General features: G+C 45.4%; 1 protein-coding gene across 1 annotated transcript in view; it reads right to left on the bottom strand.

The window, feature by feature from the left end:
• Nucleotides 1-23,230, bottom strand: part of LOC119378175 (Down syndrome cell adhesion molecule-like protein 1 homolog) — a 43,759-nt gene that overhangs the window by 19,335 nt on the left and 1,194 nt on the right. Inside the window, exons 2-4 of the mRNA XM_037647398.2 lie at nt 7,231-7,548; nt 5,936-6,055; nt 2,144-2,311 (exon numbers count right to left, since the gene is read on the bottom strand). Coding sequence (XP_037503326.1) covers nt 2,144-2,311; nt 5,936-6,055; nt 7,231-7,548 — 606 coding nt within the window. The remainder of the gene's footprint in view (nt 1-2,143; nt 2,312-5,935; nt 6,056-7,230; nt 7,549-23,230) is intronic.

Here is a 23,230-nt window from a genome sequence, read left to right as displayed (position 1 = left end):
AAGTAAGGTACTTGTCCGAGGGGCTCGTTTTCTCTACTATACGCCACTAACGAAGCCGACCGACAATTAAGCCAAGGACAGCATAGGAGACATTAGTTGTGGGTTCTTAATTGTAGTGTAATCATTCTCACTTAAATTGAAAGAAATGAAAATGGACGAAAAGTCGCCCTTGCCGTCGGTGGGATCCGAACCAACAACCTACGAATAACGCATCCGATGTTCTACCATTTGAGCTACAACTGAGGGTGGTCCCTCGTCCACATTTTTGTAGGGTATTTATGCGTGTCTGAATACCATTGTGTTAATAGTTCTCTATTTTACAGCGAAAGCTGTTATGAGATCATTTCACCGGCCGTTTTTGGCGCCGTAGGTGTCCGCCGCCGCCGCCGCCGGTGTCCGTAACCAGTATCGCTCGAAATAAAAAAAAAAACGAAAGAAGAAAAAAATTCCAGGATGGAACGAGGTTCGAACCTGGGACCTCTGCGTGGGAGGCCCAGTATTCAACCTCTGAGCCATGCCGGTGCTTGAAAATGCTTTGCGAAAAGGTCCTATACAGGCTTCATGTCGGGAAGGAACCACATTAACATATGTAATATAGCGTGGTAGAAGAGTAAAATAAGCACCAAGCGTCGCACAACGCGAATTCTGTAACCAGGCGTCACACAATGCGAAATGCGCAACGAGTAGGTTGTTGAATGCTTCCAACCCATTACAAAGGGCTCTGCCATAATTCTTCATCGTCATCAGGCACAGCATCAACAAAGTGCGCATAATGCCTTACATGCGTTTAGCAGGTACCAACGCTCTCCGTAGAATGACGAAAAGTGGCACAGTGCCTGCTGCCCTATACTTCTCAAAAATTACAATGATTTATAGCGTAGTGGGTTCCTCGCAAGTGACCTTGTATTGGTTGCCAAGGGAGCCCATAAGCGCATGATCGATTTCCTCGGGGTCTCAGTAAAGTTCCTCGCCCCCCCCCCCCGTCTCTCTCCCACGTCAACGTATGTTATACAGCATGACTGGAGAGAGAAATAGCGACCGGGCGTCACCCAATGCAAATTGCATAACTGGTGGGCCGTTTAAAGATTCCAACCCATTACAGAGGGCTGAGCCATAATTCTTCATCGTCATCAGTCGTCGCGTCAACAAAGTACACATAATGCCTTACAGACGTGTAGCTGGTGCCTCGCTTCTCCGCAGAATGACGAACAATGGCTTAGTAGTTGCTTCCCAACTTCACAAAAATTGTGATTTATGGCGTAGTGGGTACCTTTCTAGTGTACTTGTATTGTAGCCCCAAGAGAGCTTAACGGGCTCTAGAAACGCCGCTCTTCCAGCTTTCGCTGTGACTGTACTGCGGTTTCAGCGCAGGCCTGGCGTTTTTTTTAGTTTTGAGGTGGATCTTCCTCATAGTATAATATTTCTATACGGACGAGTTCAAGGGAGAGGAGTGGCGGACTCCAATGCCCCCCCCCCCCCCCCACACACACACACACATACTCCCGGCTACGGGCCTGATGCAGTTGCGTATATTTGGTCTTGATCATATAGCCTCATAGGATATTTGTACAATGTACAAACAGCGCGAAGGAGACGCAACACAAACGATGGAACACAACACAGGACGAGCGCTAACTAACAACTTAAGGTTTTATTGCTTCAACGCGATATAAAGGAAAATTGGCGGGAAAATACGGCACGTGAAACTTGAAGCCTTCGTCACGATACAATGGGCAAAAGTTGTTAATCGAAAAGATTACAACTGTGCGATTCCAGTTACTGCTTCGGCTCATTGCATCGTGACGAAGGCTTGAAGTTTCACGTGCCGCGTTTTCCCGCCAGTCTTCCTTTATATTGCGTTGAGGCAATGAAACCTTCAGTTGCTATAGTCCCAGCGCTCGTCCTGGGTCTTCATTCGCTTGCGTTGCGTCTCCTTGGCGCTGTTTTCACCTTTTACAAATGTGTGACCAACTAGCCCAACGAACCACACTTCTGGGACACATTTTGTAATGAAGACATTCTACCGAAACTATGGCACTGCAGGATACGAGGGACGACAGAGGCAACACGAACACTTGGTTGGGGGACGTGCCTCATTCTGAACCTCTCAAACGACAGTGCCAATTCACCTTTGTTGACTCACCTCTCACCTTGAGAGCCACCTGGCGGTGTACGTCCGGGGGCACCCCGTTGTGCGCCTGGCACGCGTACCAGCCCCGGTCCGAGACCAGCACGGGCTCCAGCTGGAGCGATCCGTTTTCGGTGACGCGCACGCGGTCGCTCTTCACCACCGCACGCTCGGCACCGTCGGCTGCACGGAAACCATGCGCTAAGTGTGCTTGAATCGCCATCTTGCTATCGACACGTTTTGTTGTTTAAGTATGAAAAAAATGGCGAAACTTGCACTTAACCGCGCAATCCTTGAAACAGCGAAACCGGACGATTCTGAACACTAATATGGTTGCTTCTAGGTTGTTGCTAGGTGGTGTAAGGAAAACAATGATTTGGGCAAGTTGGTTGGTATTCATCTTATTGCGAGTCAGCGCCCGTCCCGTTGTTTCTTTCTCGTCCTCGTGTTGTTGCTCTGGTTTCAAGATGTTTAGCTAGATGATATGCTAGGTCGTTTCTACGTTGATTCTCAGCGCAGAGAGGTTCGAGTTAAACCGCAGGCAGTCGCAGTAATTGTTAAGATATGCTCTCTCGTGTAAAAAAAAAATGTTTTTATTCAGAAACATTTGAAAATCATATAAACGTGTTTCTTTTAGAGAAGTACACATGAACCAGACGATGTTGACGCTGAAGTTTATTCTGCCTTACACATAAAGAGCAGCAAAAAACGTACATAAAGCTACAGAAGCAAATGAGCGCTGTAGTCGAAACATATCATTGTGAAATTTCCATTAAATAAGTAAACTCTAGATCCAACGCTGGTAATACAGGGCTCCGCAGCCCACGTATTCGCTAATACTTGGTTCCCTAACTCTGAACGCCAGTTGCATTCATTAATTAAACATGCTGACCCGAAGGTCGCGGGTTCGATCCCGGCCACGGCGGCTGCATTTCGATCGAGGCAAAGTGCTAGAGGCCCGTGTATACTGTGCGATATCAGTGCACGTTAAAGAACACCCGATGGTCCAAATTTCGTGGTTTTGGGGCGTAAAACCCCAAGAGTTATTATTAATTCATTAATTAAACATTAAGACCAACGCCTCCTCGGAGGCGTTGTAAAGACGATCCCGATACCAAACCAAACCGCCAGAGGGAAGCTTATGAAATGACGCGGTACGCTTGTTGTTTTGACCGAGATCGCAGGACAGGTGGTCGAAGGTCAAGGAAATGCGTGGGAATACGTGTACATCAAAGCAGCGGCTCCGCTATAAAACAGAGGAGGCGTCGCTCAAAGAAAGCCAGCGTGCGTCGTTCATGTAACTTGGCAAATCAGCGGTGATTAGCAAACACCCCTTTCGAGCGCGCCATAAAAGACCAGTTCGCGGCTGCGCCGGCGGCACGTAAACATCGCGAACCGAATTCGTCTCGCAACTGCGCGCAATTAGGGACAGCATGCGAATAGCGTATACGTGTGCCCTACGACAAGATGTCGTAAATATGTATACGTAATATTGGCGGGCGCACCCTTTAAAAACCTATAGGAGCGATTGTGCGGCGGCGCCGACGGCGTTGTCAGACGGCTTCCTGATCCCAAGGTCATTCTCGAGCAAAATGTCTTCGCCAAGCGTCGTCGTCGTCTTCAGACCCTCGCCTAGCTATGCACCAAGAAGCGATGCGTGGCGCCTACGAGTGCTTCCCACGAGAATCGGATTTCGCCGGGCGGGGAAGGGGTTCACACTGCGGATAGGGTTATGCACGTAACAACGCGCGCGCCTGCGCATTAAGTAAAAACATATAGAGCGATGTGGCCACAAAAGGTCTTTTCTTTAAGAAGGAGAGAGAGAAAATGGGGAAGGGTTTGGTGAGAACGAGGCTCTCGTGTCTTGCACTGTTGTAATCGATGGGAAAGAAACAAAACGAGCACTATTTCTGCCTATTTATTTTAGCGTTTCTTTTCAGTGCTGTTACCTTTCTTTCTTTCTTTCTTTCTTTCTTTCTTTCTTTCTTTCTTTCTTTCTTTCTTTCTTTCTTTCTTTCTTTCTTGTATGTCCTTCTCTCTATCTTTTTTTCTTTCTTTCTCTCCGCTGGACCGGAAGATGACGGTGCCAGTTAAGCAGCTTTCCAGGTTGCCTTCTTACCATGTGGTCCTTTAATGAGACAGCTGTTTCGCATTAAAGCGAAACCTCAGTTAGTACGGAACTTGCCCAATGCAATTTTTGCAGCAATCGCAAGTCTTTTTGGTTGTGCCGAGAGAAACATTCGTTGGCATAATGACTTCGTTCAGCGAAATATCCCCTATAACGAACACACCTACTTTTTTGCCACGTGGAGTCCGTGTCACAACGTTCATCAATGCAAACACGCTGCTGGGCCGTGAGTAGGTCCATTCATTCATTCATTCATTCATTCATTCATTCATTTAACAACTTTCACATTACCAATGCTTTTTTTTTTTTGGCAACGCATGCGCACATGACATCCATGTTATTGAGGCAATAGGTGACAAGAGTCCCATGACCTCTAGCCTTATGGGCTTCTGATTCAGCCATTTTAATTCGGTGACCTACTCTTCTTCATTGGGCAGAGCGTATTAATAAGTAAGATGAAACATTTCATCTATATACGTACGCTGTGTGTTTTTAGACCACTAGAGTCCTTAGACAGCAAATAAAGTTATCTTCCCTCGCAAATTGTGACGCTGTCACACTGACACATTTGCCGTTTCGTGATTGCCCTTTCGGCTTCCTTTCCATTACGCAGCGACGAAGGCAAGTCACCTTATTGGCTCACGGGTGAGGCGTTCCTTGTTTCTCCTACGGCCCAACAACAGTTTCCGTTTTTCTCTTTATTATAGATTTAACAATACCGTCCGCTCCCGCGATCAAACTTTAAAGGTGAATAGAATTGACCCTCCCAAAGGTGTGCCTTCATGCATTCCTTCTGGCGAAAGGCTTGGCGCAAACACTTGTGCGCGCCGCACCTAAAGCAATCTGACATGGAAGTCAAGGCCATTCTGTGGTCAACATGACTGGCCTCTGTGCTTGGCCGAGACGACGACGGACTCCTCCCCTGCGGTCTGCTCCATACAAGGCGTTCGAACGGCAGCGCGTACGCGACAAGTGGCACTCGAAGTGTGACGAACGGAAGCCACCGCGTGCCTACAAGCTGGGTGTGTCTGTCGCTGGGAGAATACAGAGGGCGCCGGTGTCGGGGGTTCTGAAATGGTCCCTAGCAATGACTCCGCGGGCAACTTGACACAAGAACAGGAGAGTGCCTCTTCGCTGTAGGCACACTTCGTTAAACGCCACCCCTCCTTCTTCCTTTCGTCATGCTTCGTCTGCCGTTTCTCGGAGACCGCGGGCTTTCAGAAATTGACATGTGGCCTGACGTCATTGGCGCAAGCAAGGGGGGAGGGGGTGCAGGGGGTTCAAACCCCTCGAAAGCTTTCAATTTTGCATGTATATATATACAAATGAACGCACAAATACATATAAAGTATGGCTGAACCCCCCCCCCCCCCTTTTCGAGAAAATTTCCAGCTACGCCCCTGCCTGACGTAACGCCTTGAGTGTGCGCTGTTGTATGTTCGTTCGGACCATCCGCTGCTCCGTTTTGCGGTGTGCGACGTAGAGAACCAATTATATAACTATAGAATCCTCCTCACTCGAGCCGATTCGTCATGGAACGTGCCTTCACAGCTGGGCCACTTGCACTTGTTACAGAAAAGAAAGGCAAACTGATGCGAATGCTAACACTTGCATGACGCAGCTCCGCTGCATCTGTGTTGGATCAACACTGCACAAAGAGAACGGGATCGTATACTGACCGTGTCGCCTCTTCCACGTCACCTGCGGCTCCGGGTATCCGCCAGCTTCGCATGATAGGACAGCACGTTCGCCCTGCAAGGCCTCCACGGGCTCTGGTTCACGTTTCCAAAAGGGTGGCACTGCGATCGCATGTATGCGGAGCGAGATATTAGTATGAAAGCCCTGTGTTTTGCGTGTCCGTGTTCTAAAGATAATTCTTTGCTGGGTTAGTTTGTTCACAACAGTTAAACTGCAGAGCATAAATTAGGAACGGGACATGGAAGAACACACTGAGCACGGGACAAGCGCTGTGTGTACTATCACATTCTTGAGGTGCATGTGCTATAGCTCGCTTTGAAAAAGGTTAACCACATACTTTATATCCTAACACTCTTTGCTCCAAGCCATATGAGCGATGTAATATGAACTGTGCACATGCACAGAGTCTTTAAGATAAGGTTTCAGATAAGATGACAAGGTTTCACGTTCTAAATCTGTGCACGAGCTCTCAGAGTCGCCGCTGCGAGGATGCTATTGATTAGTATCCAACATATATATGTGCGTCCCTCCAAATTACGAGCGCTTTTGCGTTGAGGATGGCAACCTGCATTGGTCTATGGAGTATGTCCGTCCTGTGTTTTGCGTTCTGTCTCTTTCGTCATCGTCACCCATGTAGTTCCTCTTTCCTTCCATATTTCAATTCCCACCATGCAGAAAATTCTAACAGGCTAGAGGCATATAGTTTCTTACAATATACGTGGTCGCAATAAACTCTGTGGAAATGGGCTTCAGACCGTACTGCTTCTTGCAATAATGCTGTGTAGCTAGCACAGTCCAAGAGAGACACTCTGCCTACAGAAGACGACAGAGAGGACTGCCCTGTCCGGTTTTCCATTCATAAAAGCCAATCATCATCATCGGTCTGCGTGCTGCCTTCCATCTTGGTCGATTCTGTGCACATCACTGTAATTGCACTTGTAGTCACGCGTCGTGTCACTTTACGTAACATATTTGTGGTGGAGGTGCTCCCTGTACCCATCACGAAACTCCGCAACGGCCGTATCATCGCGGGGGGGACCTTGTTGCACCGTGAAGGAACATCGTTTTTCCTACCTGGTAACAATATTACTATAATTGAAATAAATTATATGCCTCAAGCCGACCTCTCTGCTGTTCGTTCCCGTGTCCTCTGTGTATCATTTCATTGCTCGTTGTTTCATGTTTCATGCGAGGTGTTGCTGCACGCCCTTTGCATGCCGTCCGGACAACAGTTAAGCTGACCAGAACCACCTCGCAAGTTTCTCTCTCCTCTAACCTGGGAACCTGAGGAATGCCTGGAACTTGTCGGTGCCCGCCGCGTTGGAGACGACGCACGTGTAGTTGCCGATGTCGTCGACGCCCAGACGCTTGAGCACCAGCACCGAGCTCTCGGGCCCGGCGTCCAGAGAGACCGGGTGGTGATCGTCGATGCCATCGGCCGAAGAAGAAGGAGAAGACGCCGTCAGCTCGACGTCGTCCTTGAGCCAGGCGAAGCTGAGCGGCGAGTCGCCCTGAGTCACGGAGCACGTGATGCGCAGACGCTTGCCCAGCTGCGGTCGACTCGGGAACTGGAAGGGCTGCACCTTGGGAGGATCTGCACGAAACGGTGCCGCGACCTTGAGCGAAACGCGGCAGGCGACTGAAGTGGTACAAAAACACACGTGGTCACTAATGACCTCATGCTGTAATATCACCATGTGCCATCATGACTTTATGTTGTGACATCACATTAGCCACCACTGTGTCACTGTGTCTGCTTTGTGCCTGTTTTTTTTATATTTCCACATTTAGTGGTATTCTTCGAGTGTAACCATGTACCAAATTGCCCAACAAGCAACTCTCGTGAAGTCACATATCTTCAAAATTTGCGAAGTCATCACGAGGTCAAAGGACGTTAGAAAGAACCACGAGGTTTATTTGTGTTTGCAAAACGTACACCCCCGAGCAAAAGTTCGCGGAAGGCGGAATTTCCGACAAAGCTAAATTCCTGCTTTGTCTCGCAACATAGTCGCCAATTAAATATTCCTGCCCGTTGTAGTTTCTACGTCATCCGAAAGATTAGAAGCGTCCGGCACTAGCGGAGCATAAATTCGCATTTGCAGTGGGGCGCACGTCCCGTAAACTTTTGCTGCCGGGTGTACGCTTGTTTCGTAAGAGAGCGGCTATTATTGAGGCGAAAGCCTTGGACGCCTTATCGAACGCGAAAAGTGACAGTCGGTGTCAGCACGACTGATTCAGAAAATGATGATCACGTGATGACGTCACGCTATGACGTCATCATTACACTACAGATCGCCAAAAGTTGTGACGTCATCACGTAATATCGTCGCTTGATCATTGTTGGGCCGATCCTGGAGGCACTGCAAAGCCACGTGGGGCGCAGAAAGCTTCCAATGCCACCGATCCCGGAGGCAGTGCAAGATCTTGCAAAGCCTTCTGCACTCAATGTGGTCGACCACATCGGCTGCAGGAAGCTTTTTGGGTGGAGTTGGGGTGGAAGGATCCTCGCAATCGATTTGAGAAGAAAAAGAACATGGCTGTCGCCTTGAGTCGTCCTAGACAAATGCATAAAGGGCCATGTTACTTATGTCATCACGAGATCTAGCACCGACGCTACGAACACTTGGGTACAGTGTCTATACAACAAGCACAGTAACATATATAAACAACTAAGCACCAAGTATTTGAAACATTTTGCAGAAATGTCCAAGTCCACAGGATGTCCCTAATACATGCTACTAAGAACTCACACGAATCACAATATACACAATGTACATGACGATGTATGTGCACAGTATGTGTTTAGAAAAATTTATTATCACAGACGGTTAACATCAATAACAATTCAACGTAACATTTGCTTACTAGACACACGTTTACGAAAATGACATAACAAACTTCAGTTACATGGAAACAAAACACGAAATGACGGAGGCAACACGTACAATCGATGTTTCACAAACATATATATATATATATATATATATATATATATATATATATATATATATATATATATATATATATATATATATATATATACACACACAAATTTGTCACAAAGAAATGTTGGACGATAGAAGATCCACGGTGTATTTGTGGCTATCGCGAGCATTCGGTAACGGAGTGTTATGGCTAATTCGACGGCCCAGCTGCGCACCCAAGTTAAAGCGGCACATTTTGTATGAATAAATAAAATTATTTCGTGGCCTTCTTATCATATTTGAGTGTACACATAATTTGTTCCTGTGGAAACATTAACCTTCTAGTTAGATTTTGAAAAGGCCGCCGCTCACATTTCAAGAAGACTAAAATAGTGCGACATATAAGGTATGTAATACCAACTAGCCCACCAGTCTATTTTATTTTGTTGAACCAAGGTAGAATGTACTACACTCTAACCAAGGAGTGGTTTGTTTACAAAGCTTTTTTTTTTTTTGGTGCCAACGTGTGGCTGTTACTAGTCAAGTCAAGTTTATTAAATAGTTCACTTGAGTTACATGTTTAGCGTATTACAGCAGGAGGTCCCGAAGTTTCAGAGAAACTGCCTGGGGAACCTCCTATGGCTACACGAATGGGGTAATAACAAAAAATACTCGTTGTGTACGTATGACAGTTGGTGTTTAGCCTTCATCGACTGCACTTCTTTGCTCAGTAGTTTAATAAGGTGAAAGCCTTACGTGCCTCATGAAACGCGAAGAGTGACCGTCGGCTTCTCCGTCAACTCGAACGATGCAGAAGATCACCACCACGAGATTACCAGATTACGATTCAAGACAGCTGTGTTTAAAGTGTGGACAAGGGCCCAGTGACTGTTGTGTGATCGCATTATACAAAGGACTGTGAGATGAACTCTTCGCCAAAGTGCGAACGTTTCTTGCGTCTTGTGTGTGAACATTGTTGTCGACAAGTGGACATTATGCATGACGTGAAAACATTCCTTTTAAAAGGACATTGCCGTGAGTGAGTCTACTTTTATTTATAAGTTCGTGACGCTAATTAATGAGTAAGGGAAGAGGAGTAGCCGGAGCCATGTATAGGCACCAACCTCATCCTTAAACACATTTAATTAAAAAAAAGAAAAAAAAACCGACACACGGAAGCTCGGCCAACAGAAACGTACCTCGTGCGCGATGAAGCGTGGGCGGCGTGCCAAGCGAAATCGGAGGATGAATCGCCGTTCGCACGAGGAATGGCGACGTTCACACGGGAAAAAATTCTGCCCGCTCGCACGCTGTGTAGAGAACTCCACGACAGACCTAGCTCTTAAAAGAGTCCGAAAAGCGCTCAAGCCGCGCGTTCATACAGCCGGACCGTCGTGATTTCGGCCTGCGGTTCGCCGACCCGTGTCGCACGTGTGAACGACGAGGCGCAGATTTTTCGTACCGTCGATCGGCACTCGTGACGAAACACAACTGTCCTTTATATAGAGAAGGAAAGAAAGAAACCTAACACTGTATGCACGTGCGTAGAGAGTACAGCGACGCAACCCGCTTCTCCGCAAGTGTTTAACGGCAGCTGCAAAACAAAGCGGGATTGACCGACGCAGGAAGTACCGAAAGGGGCCAGAGGGAAATACGAGCTGTTTGTTTGTTTTGTCTTTAACATCATTCCTCGGTCCGTCACGATCGAACTTCGTCACGGTGGCTTTGCACGTGGCCTCGCACGTTTTCGTCTCACGCTTCGAAGAGAGCACGCAACAACGAAACGAATCCGAGCCGCCTGGGATCGGCGGCGAATTGTTTTGGAACGCCCGATTTTGCATTTGCTGCACCCGAGACCAAGAAACACGTGTCAAATCTCTCTCACTCTTTCTCTCTCTCTCTCGCTCCTTACACTACCAGAAGCGCTGAAGCGGTCCACGAAACGCTGTAGGACGAAAGAAGAAGAAGAATAACTTTTATTCATGGAAAGGGAAGGGGTCTGGGAGCTAGATGGGTGGGGCCCCATGTCCAAGGCTCCACTGGCTTGTGCCGCCAGCCGGACATGGTCCAGAAGCGCTAGTTGCACCTCCGGGTCCGAGCTAGCGAGGAGTGCCTCCCATTGCTCCAAAGAGTTTTCTATGTTGTACTTATGCTGTAGGCGGTTGAGGTTATTTGGCCTTTTACTGCAACCCCATGAGATTTGGTAGAGGGTTGGTGGCGAGTCGCGACACCACAGACAATCGCGCCCATAAACGTCGGAAAAATTTTGTGCAATCGCAACAAATTTGGATAGACCCCCGTTTGAACTCTACGGAGGTCCACTGCGTCTTCCCCTTTAAGAGATTGGTGGGGGACACCATATTTCTGCCGTGCGCATCGCTGATGAGCAAGAAGCTCTCGCGGAGCCGTCCGAGCAGGGTCACTGTCTTCCTCCTCGCGAAGGCCATCGTGTGTAGTGTGGGGTGGTGGTAATTGGGAGGGAGGCTGAAGCCTGGCTGACGTAAATGCGGTCCGTTGTAGCGTGCTTTGATATATATTCGAAGCTGGGGCAAGGTGCAGTCGGCACTCGTCTTAAACTATCGTATGTGTGAACGAAGATGAAGAGGTGGATAGATAGATAGATAGATAGATAGATAGATAGATAGATAGATAGATAGATAGATAGATAGATAGATAGATAGATAGATAGATAGATAGATAGATAGATAGATAGATAGATAGATAGATCGATAGATAGATAGATAGATAGATAGATAGATAGATAGATAGATAGATAGATAGATAGATAGATAGATAGATAGATAGATAGATAGATAGATAGATAGATAGATAGATAGATAGATAGATAGATAGATAGATAGATAGATATTTGCGCGGCACCAAGGGGGATGCGTAAATGAGTGAACCACGGTGCAAGAAAAAGAAATATTTCTTGCACCGTGGTCTGGACACCTCTCCACGCCTTGAAGTTCGTGTGTGGAACACCAACGTGCGGCAGTAACAATCTCGTGAAATTTATGTCGCAAGCTATTACTGTGTCGTTGAAACACTCACCGAACGTGAATAAGTTTATTATTGACATTACTGATGTGATCGTGAAAAATAAGTGCATCAATCAATCAATCAATCAATCAATCAATCAATCAATCAATCAATCAATCAATCAATCAATCAATCAATCAATCAATCAATCAATCAACGACTCTATGTCAGACTCCCCCTTTTGAAAACGGACCTGAATCCGCGCCTAGACGGACAAAATTTTTAGAACGAGTGTCAAAACATATACGCGGGTATCGTACCTTTTGTCACTGTGTACCGTTTGCGCCTACTGTGTGTGCGTTCGGACAAAATGCACACAGAGGCGCGATGCGTCAATACAAAAGGCACACACACGCACGTATGGCGCGGCGCGTACACAAGTGTGCGCTGCCGCCATGCAACTATACAGGACTACAGCGGGTGGGCACCGATAACAGGCCCTCAACGGTATACACGGTTGCGTGTGCCACAGCAGGCTGTGAGGAGGCACACAGCAACCCGCAAACAGAGATTACAAACAAGAGATAAAGCAAAACTAAAGCTTCACGGCGATGGCGGCGACACCTGTGGGCGTTGGGGCGTGACGAGCGTGGCCGAAGTCTTTTTTCTCGCACGGGAGGCCCGGTCGAGGCAGTGCATGTGCACATGCAAGGAACGGCTGCACGCTTTTGGTGCGTGCGCGTTTCTTTCATTTAATTTTGTTTCCGTTTTTTCTATTAACCCTCGCACCTGAACTTCCGAAAGTGCGTCACGATTGCCAGCACACGTGCACGTGTGTCTGCAATCTCTAAATGCTTCCACCCTAAAGTCATGCAGTGAAGTTGTGGAAAAGGTCCGCAGAGTTCGTGTTGTGGAGAGAAAAAGTGCGCGAGGTTAATCAACAGGGGGGGGGGGTTGTTTCCACGAGAGCATTTCTCCTGGAGTTTATTTTTTCCCCCTTTTTTTAATGGACGACCAAAATGGAACTGTTTCGGATTTGGCAGCAATGAAATACAGTAATCAATTATGCTAAACACGTTACTCCTGGCGCAATGCTTGAAACGTAAGGAAAGGACAGAGAAAAGAGACACACCAAAAGAAAAGAGTGCACCACAACGCTCCTTTGTCTTTTTTTCTCTGTTCTTTCTTCACGTTTCAAGCATTGCGTCAGAAATAACATACTTAGCAAACTTAGGCACCAACTCTCCCAGGAACAAGTTCTTCTAGAGTAATCAGTTACTTTTTGTCTTAATTATTTACACATCGAGTTACTTTTGTGGGCTGGTAGTTTAGTAACGGAATGAATTATTTCAAGGGAACAATGTCATGAAGGTTACTGTTTACTTTCCCAATCACTTTTGTCTAAAGTATAGCATGTCCGCTTCCATTAGGCCATGAGAAATTGACCAAGAAAGCAAAAAGAAAAAACAAAACGAAATGATAATATCTATCTATCTATCTATCTATCTATCTATCTATCTATCTATCTATCTATCTATCTATCTATCTATCTATCTATCTATCTATCTATCTATCTATCTATCTATCTATCTATCTATCTATCTATCTATCTATCTATCTATCTATCTATCTATCTATGCACGAATGTTCGATGCGAGGACGGATCGAATATGTTCGTTGCTATTCAATTCGATTATTCATTTCGATAGTTCACTATTGAAATAATCGTTTCGGCTGGGACGGTAAGATATCAAATGAAAAGGCTGGGCGTGCTAACACGGACACAAGAGAGAAATCAAGACAACACAAACGTCAAAATTTCACTTCTCTTTTGTTGTATCCACGTTTTTACGGCCAGTCTTTTAACATGAATACCTATACCAACTAGCACAGCTCTCTGTTATTCTAAAATATCAAGAAGCTCATCTCGAGGCAAAGAGTGTGCAACACGTCCGTTGTGCTCGTCTTCCGTGTAGCTGTCGTTTCCGTTCTTTCTTTCTTTCTTTCTTTCTTTCTTTCTTTCTTTCTTTCTTTCTTTCTTTCTTTCTTTCTTTCTTTCTTTCTTTCTTTCTTTCTTTCTTTCTTTCTTTCTTTCTTTCTTTCTTTCTTTCTTTTCGCGCTGATTTCAGATATGAACGGTTTGTTTCGTAGCCTGACAATAGGGAGTCGTCATTTCGGGACAATCCAGGCGTCGTAGCGCGTCGCCAATGACGTACATGTCGTTCAAGCTGACGGTCCATTGTGTACATCGCCTCCTGCAACCGTCTTGTTCACGTGTCTGTGGTGGAGGGGGTTCTGTTATACCGACGAAACAACAGCAAAAGAAAGTATGGCGTGCGCATGCACACTCGCCACATGTCGGCCGCGCCTTGCCGAAAAGGTCAGAGGCCTTTGAACCCATGCAATTTCTTACGAACCTATAACTGGAACACTGGCCGTAGCGTAAACATGACAGATCGGCCAGCGTTGAGATTAACGAATCAAAACGGTGGGCGTGTTGGTTTTCCATATTTACCAGCACCTGCGCAAACAACAAAGGCGATGAGAGAAAAAATGAAGGCATTGCTTTTTTTTTTTCGGTTGTATTTGGTTTTAATAACTGTTGAGGTTTCACGACTCAAAACCACGATATGATTGTGAGGGACGCCTTAGTGGATCGAGGGCTCCGGAAATTTCGACCACCTGGGGTTTCTGAACGTGCTCCTAAATCGAAGTACACGGGCCTCAAGCATTTTCGCCTCCATCGAAAATGCGGCCACCGCGGCCGGGATTCGATCCCGCGACCTGTGTGTTTGGTTCGAAGACGTGCCATGGTATACACAACCAATTTAATTCACCCTAAATATAGACCAGGGAAAGCATCAGGACCATTAATCGTTGTCTGTAGTGTAGTAATTTTGACACGAATTGTAATGAATTGAACTGGACGAAACATCACCCGTTCCGTCGGTGAGATCCGAACCCACAACCTTCGAATTACGCGTCCAGGAATTACACATAGAGAAACGAGAAACGCCCAATGAATTGGACCGGAAAGCGCATTACGTCGCAGCTCAAATGGTAGAGCATCGGGCACGTAATTCGAAGGTTGTGGGCTCGGATCCCATCGACAGGAAGAGTGATTTCTCGTCAATTCATATCAATTTACGTCATTATTACTACACTATATACAGTTAAATACAACATTTATAGGCCCTATATGCTTTCCCTGGCCTCATTGTCTCTTGGATTAACTTGAGTGTGCCTAACAAGGAAACGAGCCCCTCGAAAAAATTACCCTTCTTGTGTTGTATACTTGCACTCGCTATTTAATAATAATAATAATAATAATAATAATATAATAATAATAATAATAATAATAATAATAATAATAATAATAATAATAATAATAATAATAATAATAATAATATCTTCCCGCCGCGCTACGTTCGTCTGTCTTCTCTTCGTTTTAGAGCGCAGCTTTCAGGCGCCCGTTCCTGCATTGAGCGGCGTCGCCGTTGGCTGGCGTCGGCGGCGTAACCGATGTAGCGAACGAGGACGAAAGAGAGCGATCGCGGAGTCTGTCGATATCACGAGCCATTGGCATCGCTTTCTTCCTCCGTCACGTGCGCTATCCCCTAGGTCGGAGCTCGTGCTCATGCAGGGCTGGCACGTGCTCTGCGGCGGGCTTCGCCTGTCGTAACGGGGCATGTTGGCGTTTCGCTTGTTTCGCGACTCCTGCAATGCACAGAGTGGTGTGCGTAGCACTCGAGCGCTGGCAGTTTCTGTGGCAACATGTAACGAATGTTACGATTGCCACAACTGCGGATAGCCAAAACTTCAAACATATAGTTGGCGTTGCCATAACAGGAAGCTGCGCTCAGAATTTGCATTATAGGCAGTATCGTAATCGTTGGTGAACTTTTCTATGTTTGCGCTGGTATTGGCAGACTGCAGATCAGGTAATCAGGAAGGACGGAAAGTTAGTATTCATCGTAGAGTACCCCCCCCCCCCAAGAAAAAAAAACAAAACAAAAAAAACATCGTATATAAGACAAAGTACAACAAGTACGGGCGAAAGGGAAAAACGTCACGACACAATTAACGTTAAGCCTCAACTGCTCAACAGCTCTGTGCTGTCGCGTTCCTTTTGTTCGTGTTTGTTTCATGCGCTGTTTTGTACTGTATACAATTACGCGGTTAGCATATGTATTTGCCAAGGATTCATCCTTCCGGCTTCAAGAGACGCACAAGCATCACAAATTTATTTTTAAAAGGTTGGTAACAAACTAAATCAATAAATTAAGATTTGAGTGAAGACAGTGCTGCTTCTTACATCGCAACTGTCTCATCACCTTGACAGCATTTCCCATTTCCGCCGCGTGATTTCCCGGCAAACACAATTTGAGACCTCATGACTTATATTTGTAGGACAACTAAATTCTCTTCAGTTCTCAGAAGTCGTCTTAGAGACAATAAAAGTCATCTTTTCTTACAGCCTCGAAACACGAAGTGACCCATGGTGTTATCGGTCTTGGTTTTTATGGCAGAGATTCAATTTCTGATTCTTGGAATGCATTTCCTACATCTCATGAAGACGTGAGTTTTCTGGCGCGTGCGCCGTGGGAACCGTTTCAGGCTCTGACGTGGATCGAGATGGCAACAGGAAGAAAGATATGTCCTTCGGAAGAAACGCGTAGTGCACATTAATACTGACGTCGCCGTCTTTATTATTTTTTCTTTGCGACGTCGCCAATCCGTACCCGTCCAAATATTGGCCAGGGCTTATAACACATAACAGCGTTATATTGAACGTAACAGCGTTATATTGAATCTGCTAATTAATTATATAATTAATTAATGGCAGTAGTAAGGAAAGCCGAGCTCGTTGGTATGAATGCATTGTAGAGTAGCGCGAAACCACAGGGAGACAGATTAGACAGACGATGCATGCCTGTACCGTCTCTCTAGCCTGTGCCCTTGTGTTTGTGCGCTATTCCACAATTAATTAATTAATTAATAATTATTGATCATTCCTTCGTAGAGGTTAATTTTTCGTATTCGTGCATCTTTTCGTTTCTGTTTATTTACTTCGAGATAACAACAGTCTGGGTATTCACCATTTCATGTTTTTGTTCTACGTTCGTAAATACCAGCATCAGCGCGAAGACGGTGACACATTCGGTTTCGCGGGTGTGTTGTTTACGTATCCAATGTGACTACATGCATTCCTTTTCAGCGTCTCTGTCTGCCAGTCAACTTCCTGGGGCCACTGAGAATTTCTCCAAGATTTTTCGATAACACAAGAAGAAAAAGAAGAGTAGACGATGAGTAATGACACATATGATGATGATGATAATGAAAAATATTATGGTGATGACGCACGTGATGGCAATAACGAAGTAGTAGCGGTAGAAGAAGAGGATGAATATCACAATGATGAGGAAAAAGAAGACAGTGGTGGTTATGCCAATCCCCCAGTGTGGGTATGAGCCATGTCTAAGGGCACAATACACCCGTGCCACACGGGCACAGAAAATGGCATTAACTTCCTAATGCCTTAACATTTAATGCCATTTGCGCGGTGCCACATGGGTTAATCAAATGACATTCGCATTAATGCCTTTCGTCCCGTAATGCCTTTGCTAGAACCTATTTGACTGAGCAGTGTGTACTCTCGACAGCAAAGCTTGTTCACTGCAGTACGCATAAAGCATCTGAAATAGCATCTACCACGCAAAAAAGTATTTTATACATGACTTTTAACGACTCGCGTGTTATTTCCCAGTTGCAGTATAGCGAAATTGCAGCGCCTTCGACATGATAGGCGCCGTGTCGGATTCCGGGCTTCGGATTCAACTTGCAATGACCGAAGTTGTTGTGCTCAGTTGCAACATTGTAAAAGACAGGAACAAACTCAAGCTAATGGCACCATAGTATGCTTACTTCTACATTTCATTATCCCTGAACGCAGTTTAGAGTTGTTAAAATGCGTGTTTAGATTTGATCACTAACCTGAAATTGTTCATTTCAAAAGTTGCTGTTATCGACATCATCGGTCAAATGCCAATAAATTTATACGTCTGGCAGCTCCGCCGAAAAAAAAAATGTCATGTGGGAACTTAATGCCTTAACCACCGAATGTCAGTTACTGTGGTCGTGCGGCACTAGCACTCTTCCTGAGTAATATATTTTACGCCTCTTAAGTACTCGTCTTTCAGCGCTGCATCAACCATGTGAATATTCCAACTCGACTAACTTTCCGTTTTGATGGTGAACAAGTAGTGTGAACGGGCTCATGCAGTCCCAGGAAACTCCTGCTGCAGCCTTGGTGGCGCCGTGCCGTCGCCCAAAAGGCCGATGAGAATACGGAAGTATCAATGAAAATTAAATGGAATACCCTCATCCAGGTGTACGTATATACGACAGGATCCTACGCACGCTGGCTCACGTAAAAGTATATAATCGCGTTGCGATCTGCGCGCCCGTCTTATTCTGCGAGCACTTGGACGGCAGCGTGGGAAGAGCATATAGGAAGTCGCACGCGCATGGGGGTCGCGGCGCTGGCAAGTTTCCCGCCAAATAGCTCGCGTTCCCGCCAAAAAAAAAAAAAAGTTCGCGCGCTTTTTTTTTTTCTTCGTTCGCAGTCGCGCTGCCGGCGGTTTCGGGTCTCGGTTGACTGCGACGTGCCTTGACCGCGGTTGCATACCCAAGGTGGCAGAAGGTCTCCGCTCGCGAGGGAGACCAAAATACGGATGGAGGACAAAAATAAGAAGCGAAGAGGTGGGGGAGCGTGGGCTGTAGGCAAGGCACCGACAGTGGCGCCGGCCTAGCGGTGGAGGAAAAAATGATTTCTGGTGGCTCGTCGTCAACGAACTGCCAATAGGTGGATGCCAGAGAATGACTTTTTTTTCTTTTTAGTAAGTGTTTCGCACTCTTTCTCTGAAGTTAAAAGCACAAAAGTGTGCTAGCATGAATGAGTGGGCAAAAATATGTGACATTTTTTGTACTTTCGATCTGCCAGACAGCCAGCCTATAGGGCAACAGCTTCTTAAGCTATCAACTTCGCGATTCGCGTGGCCCCATACCTATCGTGCACGTAAGTCAAGTTACGTACTCTGAAAATACTTAGTAAGGACACTGCGTCCACAATTTACAGTGTATGAAGCATTAAGAAACGCGTCCGGCACTTGTGGGATATATCTTGATGATAACAGGAGAGGTGAGTCGACTGAAATCCCTGGAGTCACAACACATCGAGGAAGGATCGAGTGAAGAAAAAAAGTTAAGCGAAGCATTTCTGAACGGGAACTATCCTAGGCGCATAATGTTTTAAGATATTCAGTATGTTGTTTGTGTTGTTTTTACGGTATGGTAAAGACAATATATGTACTAATTTATTTGTCGCCTCATTTACTATCCACCTGAGATGGCAAAATTACTTGTACAAATTAAGTTACATTACAAATTACATATGGCCGAAAGTAATGACATTACATTGCAATTTGTTTTGAAAGGTGATAAAGTTATTTGGCATTACTTTCACAAATGTTCATATTTCATGCATTAACTCACGTACGCTTCATGTACAGCACATGCAAATTGAAATATCAGGTATCTCCACAGATCTGTTCCACAGCCCACGCTTGAGGTTTGGCATTCAGGTTATATAACGTGTCTTTGTTATGTAGTTTATTTCCTTTTTTTTTGGGGGGGGGGGGTTCAGTTTTCTTAACTGTTTTCGATGTGGTCATGTTTCAGTCCACTGTGACGATTGCGGGCGTGAACCGTTGCCTATATATTGTTTACGGATAAGGATACGCGAGAAATTGCAGACGCGAGCTCGATTGCAGAGGACATTTGCTAACTGCGTCGATTATTCTGAGTGGAAGAGGAATTACCTATCTAAAAAAAATGGTGGTTTGCACGCGCGAGAATCTTTACTTTGTCCTCGTGGGAAAAAAATATAAAAGCAAGAAGAAATATCGCACCCACTCTTAAGTGGCTTTTTCATGCCTGTCATTTCAGCGTTATGACCTCAATTACTACAGCCAAGGACTTTGCTGCAACGAACCAACTAGCCCAAAAATGTGTTCTCCTGTGTCTGTATTGACCAGGGATAACAAAATTACTCCTAAGAGGTAATTGAATTACATTACTAATTAAATTTCTAGGTTTTTTAAATATGTAGTTAGTGACACCTGGCCGAAAGTAATCAAAACACCATACTATTACTTTTTATAAGTATGGAAATTACTTCGAAATTACTTTAAAAATAGTTCATCACTCATGCGCCAACTCACGGCTTAGAGTTCGGATGTTGCGCGGTCTTTCGGTGGGCGTGCCTCATTTCCATGCTTGGCGTTTGACACTTAGATGAACTTCATTATTATTTTCTTATTTGGTAAATTTTCTGTGCCATATGGGAAAGAAAGTCACGAGAAATTTTCTTGAATTTACTCCCTTGGAGTAATTCATAACATTGCTATAGATTGCCAGCCCACAAAATAATTCATCAGATTACCCATTGCAGGAGCAGTAAATATAATTACTGTAACACTATTACTGTAATTCCATTACTGCTAAGTCTGGTGTTGGCAGAGCCTTGTGGTGAAGCATGCCTGCAGCACGACACGGCTGCCATCCCAAGTCAGATATTTGCATGTCGATGGCAAAGAGACTAACAAACATATCCCGCTTATCACGCCCCTATCACCGCCCAGAGACAGTGTATCCATCCGGGAGTCCTGCCTATCGTTAGCTTGTCAGCAAAGTATTGTTTCGGAACTGGGGTCCGCGATGTTTTCGAGAGGTTATTTTCGCTAATGAGCGATAGCGACAGACCTCTCTTCGAACAAAGGTCGCGGGTCACCATGCATGCCTTCTCTCTCAAAACAGCGCACTATGTGCCAGTCAAGCTTTATCCGTAATCGTGTTTTGCTATATTGTATATAGTTCTCCCGCTGCGTACGAACTTTAACTACGCTTATACAGCGCAAATCTGTACACGTGGACTGAAGAATTGACACGGACACGTGCAACTTTGCGACCTGAGCAGGCCCGTAGCCAGGGGGGCGGGGGGGGGCTAGCCCCCCCCCCCTCCGAAATTTCGGTGAAGTATGTGTTTTACCAAAAACAAATAATAAAAATAGCAGTTTTTCTCAAAAAGTCAAGGTCTTCAGCAAGTACCCCCCCCCCCCCCCGAAAAAAAATTTCTGGCTACGGGCCCGGACCTGAGCACCGTAAAGGATGCTCCGCCGGACAGCCCAAAACTTCTACGTTCCTAAGTACGCAGCTTCTCATTCTGCTAGTACCCAGGCATGGCGGCCACGGTAACGTAAGTGCACTACATCTTAAAGAGACACTAAAGAGAAAAACAATTCTTTTCTGACGCGGTATGACGTCACCAAAAAATTAAAGATCAAGCAAAAAAAAAAATGGCTATGCCCCTCAGAGATGTGAAACACCACGCTTGCGGCGAGACGCCGCTTGGTATAAGCTAGAAAACGCAGAAAAAGAAAATGCTGACGGCGACGCCACGTTGAATTTCCAGTACCAGTCACCGTGACGTCACAAACTTTGACTGCGCCTATTAGGACCTACGTAATCCCTAATGGTCAAAAATGAAGTTCATTGTCCTCCGACGGAGTCAGAGACATAACGTACCAAGTTTCAGGAAATTTAGTTGGGCTAGTATTTTGTTGGGTCAGTTGGAAATTTGGTTGGTCAGTAGTTGGGTCAGTTCAAGAACAACTTGAAATCCGTGACGTCACCTGTGGCGATTTCAGCGCGATATTCAAATATGAAACTTTAACCTTCATTTTATCTTCTAGCTATTTATAAACCTATGACGGTGAAATTAATGACAGTAGAGTTTTCAGAGTATAATTTATCAGTGTAAAATAATTCATTGTTTCCCTTTAGTGTCCACTTAAAACGCATGCCACTTTATTTTCTTACAGTTACCGCTCTTCCCAGGGTTCTATAAATTATTGATTTATCCATTGGCGCGTAAAACAGTAGCCGATGTTCCGAAGAACTGTTGATGCGAATAATGAGTCATAAATAAACCTGCAGTTAATATGCATATACAGTTGGCGTACAAAGTTTGTAGACCACTGGGTCTGAAAAAACGTCTTTTTTTTCCTCGGGCAATTTGCGACTGTATCCGGTCAAACTGCGCAGCACATGTAGTAAGCACGTTTTCTAACAGGCCAGAAATTTAAATGCGAGGCTGCGTGCCCGAACCGCAAGAATATTGAGCGTTTTTCTCGAGTCTGGTGGTCCCTCAACTTACGAGGCTGACTGTACGTATGTTTGCGTGTGCAATGATTATACGGGACAAGGGAGAGCCCGCATGCGCATAATATTAATCCCGATCCTTGTATATATACCTGCAAGTCAAAGCCTTGTCTGCAACGAGATCTTTTTCTCTCACGCATATATACAAAGCGAAATGTCTGCACAGGAAGCGCTCCTTGATCCAATTAAGTGCCTGCATCGGCATCGTTGCAGATATGTGACTCCAGGACTCCAGCTTTCATTATTTAGTTCGGCGTACCTCGAAACAGCTTACAACGACGTTCTGCCACGATCGAGGCTATACCGACATCCTCTGTCTTTTACTTTTTTCTTTAGAAGCCATCTGAAGCGGCCGAAATCGATGCAGTGCAACCGCATCAACAATCGTGAACGCCGTCCTTTGCAAAACTCACCTTAGCATTGCAGCTCAGTAAACTGGTACAGTGTCGGTGTGTGTTTTAGAATAACAGACATAATCCGAAGATTCGTGATTCGGACATATTTTTACTCACATTTGAATTTGCTTCTTAATTCACCGATCTTGTGCAGCATCGGCTACCCTGAATCAAAACTCTGCTAGCAAAATTAGGCTGAAAGCATCATTATTTTCACTCTTAAACGTAACATGGTTCATTCAACTCTCTCAATTCTGAGCTAAAGTAATTTGCGAACGCACGTCCGCATATCTATATAAACTCCTATAAATTACATATTAGACTGATGTTTTTAGGGAACACTTGCAGTGATAATATTGGTGATACTATTGTATTACCCCTTGTAGAGAATAATTGTACACGTATACTTCACGGATTTGGGAAATTTTAATGCAAGAAAGGAGAATTACAGAGTGCGCAATAAACAGATATATTATTGCTCGAGATTTTTTTGTAATGGCTCATTAGAAAATGAACTGACAACAACCCTATCCCCTCAGGGCCGTACCCAGGAATATTTTTCGGGTTTTTTTTTTTTTTGCGTGGAACGGCTAACTTTGGCAACTGGTGGTCTCTGTGAAGGCGTGCAAGTATTTTAGTGCCACCTGAAAAGTTAAAGCAGGAAAAAATTTCGGGGGGTGTCAGAACCCCCTCG

Source organism: Rhipicephalus sanguineus, unplaced genomic scaffold (assembly GCF_013339695.2).
Source record: "Rhipicephalus sanguineus isolate Rsan-2018 unplaced genomic scaffold, BIME_Rsan_1.4 Seq716, whole genome shotgun sequence".
Lineage (NCBI taxonomy): Eukaryota > Metazoa > Arthropoda > Arachnida > Ixodida > Ixodidae > Rhipicephalus > Rhipicephalus sanguineus.
Note: the sequence above shows the minus strand (reverse complement) of the source record. Positions and strands in the feature narration are given on the sequence as shown.